Source organism: Pygoscelis adeliae, unplaced genomic scaffold (assembly GCF_000699105.1).
Source record: "Pygoscelis adeliae isolate BGI_AS28 unplaced genomic scaffold, ASM69910v1 Scaffold151, whole genome shotgun sequence".
Lineage (NCBI taxonomy): Eukaryota > Metazoa > Chordata > Aves > Sphenisciformes > Spheniscidae > Pygoscelis > Pygoscelis adeliae.
In genome coordinates, this window is record NW_008824036.1 from 516826 (window position 1) to 523073 (window position 6248).

Sequence of the window (6248 nt, forward strand, 5' to 3'; positions counted from 1 at the left end):
CCAATCTACTTGAGTCGAAGCCCCTTGGTTCCCAGTACTGCTTATGAAACCTAGAAACAGGAAGGGTGGTGAATCCTCCCAGTTTGTTTTGAACACGCTGCCAGATTAAAACATCCAGACCTTTTAACTTAGCACAAAGAGTGAGCTGTTCCTCCACGCTTGAATTCTGGGCTTTCTCTCATAGCAGACTGTAATTGCTACTGGAACAGGAGCATGCTCAGCATGCATGGGAGAGAATGAACAATGCCTCTAAAGTGGCATTAATTACTATGGGAAAAATTAAAGCTGTGGCAAAGGAGATGCTGGAGAGGTGAATCTGCTTGAAGTGGTCACCCTGTGTTCATTATTATGAATTATTTATATCTCAGAGAAGGAAGCTTGGTAAAATTTGACATTTGAGATCTATCTGTTGTCAGAGGGCGCTAGTAACGAATCAGTTTTCCATTGGGGATGATGTGATCATAAAATGCCGAGATGTGGATCACTGATGTCTCTCTAATTCTGTCTTACGCTTCTCTGTCTCGCTTCTTCTCTGCTGCTCCTTCTCCCTAGCTGGTTTTTGTTCTGCAGTATGTGTTGAAGTTCCATCAGAGACAGAGGCTGTCCAAGGGAGGCACATGAAGCTACTCTGCATCTCCTGTATGAAGAGGGAAGAGGTCACAGCCAGCACAGTGGTGGAATGGTTCTACAGGCCGGAGGGTGGAAAAGATGAACCTGTATGTATGTTTGGTAGCTGAGCCCTTGTTTTCATAGATCTTACTGTGAAGCACAGTCCAGCGAACTCATGTGGGAGAAGCCAGAAGGTATTTGTGAGAGTGTAAGTTTGTCCTGCGGCAGGATCCCCAAGGAAGACTGTATAAGGGAAGGAGAGAGACCCAAATGTGAACAAAAGCTTTCTGCCCCATTCTTATCCAAGTCTATAGAAATGCCCAGCATGCTGCTCTCGTATCACGGAGGAGAGACGAGCCTGGAATTCAGCTCTAAGCTGCAGATCTTCACAATTTCTGCAGCATTTTCACCCAGAGGTTCCACAGCACCGATTTTGAGCAGTAACTAAAGTGTCTTTTCCTCACTTAGCTGACTTCCACGCTTGGGCACAGCATGAACTCATGGCAGGAAAAGCTAGAATCTCTTGTCGAGTTCAAACATTTGGGGTCGTACATACATGCATGTCAGTTTCTAGTTCCATTCCTTGAATACGTAATGTCTAGTACGTAAGGAAATCAAGAAGGGAAACAGAAGTATGGAGTGACACCTGGTACCCTTGGCCACATCTCCCTTCTTAAGATAATTCTGAATCCCAAAGCTGTTCTTTGGAGTTTAAGTTGGGCTCTGATAAATCTGCAGGACAGGATTTACTTCTTTTTGCCTCAGAGAAAGCTGTGGTATCCTGACTGTGGGAGGATCTCTGTGAGTTGTTTTGGATCCCTGTCAGGAAAAGGTAAAATTCGTTTTCAGAGTGAATCAACATGGGAATCATTCAGACGAGGGGCAACTGGAATTCAAGAAAGAATGGTAAAACGGAGAATAAGATAAAGGCTGAGTGCGCGTATTTCTTTCTAACTATTTTGTCTGAGTATGAAGCATTAGATCAGTGGTTGCATTTCACTGCAATTGAGCAGGGCCAGGCAAGATGACAAATATTCTCCTACTGTCCTGAGAACTGCAGGGACCGCGCCAAGGAATGAGATGGGAATTTGCTTTCAGTGAGCTGGGTGATACATTTGCCAGTGGCAACCCCAAGAATGCTAATGACAGTGAGCTGGGGCGGGCAGTTTAATGATGGGGACTGTGGTCAGCCAGAAACTTGCAAGAGATTAGGCCTGCGAAAGCCATCCAAGCTCTGTTCTTCTGATGTACCGTTTTCACGCTGTCATATTTACCCTGCAACACTTCCATTTCAGCTGAATATCCCAAGGCGTACCAAAAACGACTGACTGTCTTTGCTGTATTTATTCTGTGGTTCCTTCTTAAGATAATCTTACATGCAGTCACCGACAGGCTAGGCACGAAGACTGCAGGACCCTAGTTTTTAGTTCCATTGCTGATCTTGTGTGTCATTGTCCACGTGCATCTCTGTTTTTCTGTGCCTTAGTTTTTCTACCTCTGCGATGGAGGTAATTCCGTTTTCTGTCTTTTGTAAAGTAGTCTGAGATTTTGAGGTAAAGGATGATAGACTATGAATAGCTGCTGTTACTAAGGAAGCCGTAGCGCAGAACATACATGTGTGTAGCTAGAGGATGATGTTGCTCCTTGCAATATGCTGTGTTGTTGTCCGAGATATGCATCAGTGATTAATCAGAATATCCCTTCGTGTTTCCTCACAGATCTACGAGTACAGAAAAACGAACCATGAATTTCCAAGCCGCTTCAGTGGTCGGTTACAGTGGAATGGGAGTAAAGACATGCAGGATGTATCCATCACTGTGTTAAATGTGACCTTGAACGATTCGGGTATCTACACCTGTAACATCACCCGGGAGTTTGAGTTCGAAATTCACCGACCTCTCTTCACAAGCTCCAGACTGATCCACCTCACCGTGGTGGAGGAGGGTACGAAGGATTGGCAGAAAGCGTGTTGTGCCTTAACTCGTCGTGGGTGTTGTCATCCAGGGACATGGTTTGTCGTTGCATTGCAGGAGAGGGGTGACTGAGCTGCCAGATAATGGTGTCTGTCTTTGCCAGCAAGAAACACTACACAGGGTTCAGGAGGGAAGACCTCCTGAATTTTGTTTGCCGGCTGCAGCCTCTCTTTAGGCTCAGAGTGGTTGTGTGAATGTGGGAAGGTATAATGAGCTTGGCAGGCCGGGGCAACAGCTGGGCAGGCACAAGGAGCGAGCAGAGGTTTCCAGTTTCTCCGCTCAGAACCCTCGCTTCTCCCCTGGCGGCTCTAGGACGCTACAGCACAGCCTTCGCCAGGGTTCCCGCAGCTTCTGCTTCCTCGCTTCCGCCCCCTCCCTCTTGGAACGACTCATTCTCCATTTTGATACCAGTCTCTTGCTTCCACCCTCTCCCAATCTCTCCTTCCCTTTGCAGTGCTCCCGAATCTTTCTGTTCCTCTTGGTTTTGCTCAGTTCAGTGCTGAAATCCTGGCTTGTTAGAAATCCCCCTGGCTTGTGGGAATTCTGCTGTTCTCTTCAGAGGAGGGACAAGAGCTTTTAGCCCTCATCTTTTTCTGCTGTGTCTTCCCTTCCCTTCTTCCCCACAAGCTTCTCTGTGTTTTGATCTCTTTCAAATCACTGGCGGCACAATACAGTCAAGTAACGCCCGCGAGTAGGACGCACAAAGGAAACAGAGCGTGAAGATGAGATAGGCTAACGGTGAGCAATCTGTATGAATGTGTGGGTGGCAGAGAATGCAAGACACATGCAAGCCTGTGCGTGTTTGATTCCGCTGGAAACATGCAGTGGGATCGCTGCTGGCATATCCTGTTGGCAGCCTCGCCTGTTCCCTGTCTCTTGTCCCCTCGCAGCGTAGTGGCACCTGGGTATCTCTGGCAAGGTGGGTTAGGAAGGATGACGTGAGGGTGGGAAGTGTCAGTGGAGCTGCTGTGCTCCAATAGCTGCATGTGAATGATCAGAGATTATTTCATTTTCTTAACAGCTGGAGAAGACTTCACCTCGGTCATCTCTGAAATTATGATGTATATTCTGCTGGTCTTCCTCACCTTGTGGCTACTGATAGAAATGGTCTATTGCTACAGGAAAGTCTCTAAGGCAGAGGAGGCTGCCCAGGAAAATGCGTAAGTGTGAAATCTCTCCAGATGTGAGCTGTTCTGCGAGGGTTCTTCAGATGTCTCAGTCCAGATCAGACTGCAAGAAGACTGAACTTGGCTACCACACGCTTCTAGCTGATGTTTGCTATGTCTGGAATCATTGCAATGTTTAGGAGTGCCAAAAGAGACAGTGCACTTGCACAACGCACCAGGTAGGGAGGGTGGCCACGGTGCACGGTATTCCAAAGTGGCCCGGTTTGAACTGCGCAGAGATGCTCTCCTGGAAGGCCTGCTTTCAGAGATCTGACTCACAGATGCAGTTGACGCAGCAGAGATGTTCCGACTTTTATACTGGCCCATTCCCATCTTTCTACATACTTGGCTTGGGTAAGGGTGCTCTTTGTACATGGTAGGAAGGCTGTATGTGTAGGATTTTACAGTAGGGGAGACTTGGTGTCTGCTCCCGACTATGCCGAGGAGTGTTTCCTACTGCGAGCATCTTCTACAGGCGACGTTTGTTACCTTAGAGATACTTAGAGGCATTCAAGATCTCTGTAAGGGTGAATGGACCCAAACTGGGTTTTTGCACTGTAGCACTTGAGGTTATGCTTTCCTCCTTCCCTCCAACTACAGGACAGACTATCTTGCGATTCCATCAGAAAACAAGGAAAACTGTGCTGTGCCTGTGGAGGAATAGCGGAGAGGAGTCAGCGGCACGAACGGCACCAAGGTAGGCGACGAGGAAACAGTCGATCACTGCTTGTGTCTGTCAACCTTTCAGCCTTACTACAGCGGGTTAGGTGTGCGTGGGGCTGGAGAAAAGGCGGATGGGAGACTCCTGGAGTCTGGCTGTGTTCCTTCCCTGCAGCTTCCCCAGTGACCTTGGAAGCAATATAGGTATCTTTAGGTGGTGAGTGTACTAATATTACTTTAAACCCCTAACCAGCACACACGTTCACTTTCAGGCCATGGTGTAATTACTCCTCCTTTGCCCATTCCTGTGGAGTTGGGAATAGTCGGTGTCCCCTGCAGATGGGGAGCTGTGCTCAGAAGGAATACGAGGGCACTATCTCCAAAGGAGGCATCTGGTGGGAAGGACTTCGTGTGCAAAAGACCAAAGTCTAGATCTTTTAAAGTCTTGCTCACGTCCTGTCAGTTATCATGCTAATTATATCACGATCCTCACTTCAGTAAGGTCAAATGACTCGTGCTCCAAGAGGAATTCTCTCGATTGCAGGGGCTCTGAAGACAGAAGGACTGCGTCATGCCAGCCAGGTTTGAGGGGGAGCTCTGCGCCGTCGGGACGAAATACGGGGAAGTGTAAATTCTCTTCTATTTGCCTTGGACTTTGTACAGCCTTGACTTTGGCCTCATGGCTCCACTCTGAGCTGCCAGCCCATTTGCTAAAGGACTCTTCTTTTGAAGCATGCTGAGCAAAGGGCACAGGGGAGTGGGCAACACGCCTCCCTCCCAGGTTTCAGTCCCATCATCACGTTAATGGCTTTGTAAATGTTAAGTGTCATTTCTCAGCTGCCGTCACCGCCACCTTTATTTGCTAAATATGCTAGTTCTCCATTGCAGAGGTAAAGGGTATGTATGTCATGTTACTCTGACCTGCAGGACTGGGAATCGGGTCATTTTAGGGTCATGTTCCACCGTATGTTACAGCCCAAGCAGTCTTACCAGTGTTCAAACAGGAAGAATTTAATTAATTAGTTGTTGATCTGGACTTTGGGCTTGCCCGTGCACAGGCAGAGCAGGATGAGGACTGTAATGCATTAGAATTTTTGAAACTGTAGTAGGAAGGGTGAGTCCCTGTGCCATGTTCACACTTGCTTCTGAAGGAGGGAACGGAGAATACAGATCCTGAAGTACTCCTACTTTGGGAGGCAGTATGACGTAAGTATAAGAATCCCCTGTACCCACCCGTTTCATTTAGCAAGCGTCAAAATTCTTCGTTCCTTCCATTTGCCTTGCATAGCAGGTTTACTCCTCAAGTACGCAGAGACACAGTGATAGGAGTAACCTGCGGAGCCGCGTTCTGCAACAACAGGGAAGCCAGTAGGACACGGTATGCAGTTCACCTGTTCCTGGGGGAACCCCCGAAAGGAAGATGGCCTGGTGCAAGTAGGCGAGCAAAGTAAATAGGATGCACAGCCCTCACAGGGAAAGGACGGACAGCTTTGCAAAATAGTACTACTTTTTGTAACTGTGCTATCAGTCTTCCCATACTGTAGTGTAGCACCACCTAGAGGAATAGACGGAAAACGCTTATTTTTTTCCTAGTTAATCGTAATTCTGTCATGTGATAATTGGTCACTGGTTTGAACAGTCAGCATTCATAAGTGCTCCACTGCTGCACAGGAATCACGCTGTGAATTCAATGTTTCCTGTGCAGACCTACCTTTTTGATTGTAGTGGATTAAGCAGAGTAAAATTTGCTTTCTGGCCTCAGATGTAGATCAGCTGAGCTCAACAACTAGGATTACAAGGAGGAAAAAAAGGCAGAAACATTGGCTGGGGTGGAATTGTA

General features: G+C 47.5%; 1 protein-coding gene across 1 annotated transcript in view; it reads left to right on the forward strand.

The window, feature by feature from the left end:
* SCN3B (sodium channel, voltage-gated, type III, beta subunit) overlaps nucleotides 1-5311 on the forward strand; it is a 6434-nt gene extending 1123 nt beyond the window's left edge. Inside the window, exons 2-6 of the mRNA XM_009333414.1 lie at nucleotides 553-716; nucleotides 2328-2553; nucleotides 3604-3742; nucleotides 4349-4445; nucleotides 4953-5311. Coding sequence (XP_009331689.1) covers nucleotides 553-716; nucleotides 2328-2553; nucleotides 3604-3742; nucleotides 4349-4412 — 593 coding nt within the window. The 3' untranslated portion in view covers nucleotides 4413-4445; nucleotides 4953-5311. The remainder of the gene's footprint in view (nucleotides 1-552; nucleotides 717-2327; nucleotides 2554-3603; nucleotides 3743-4348; nucleotides 4446-4952) is intronic.
* The last annotated feature ends 937 nt before the right edge of the window (nucleotides 5312-6248 follow it).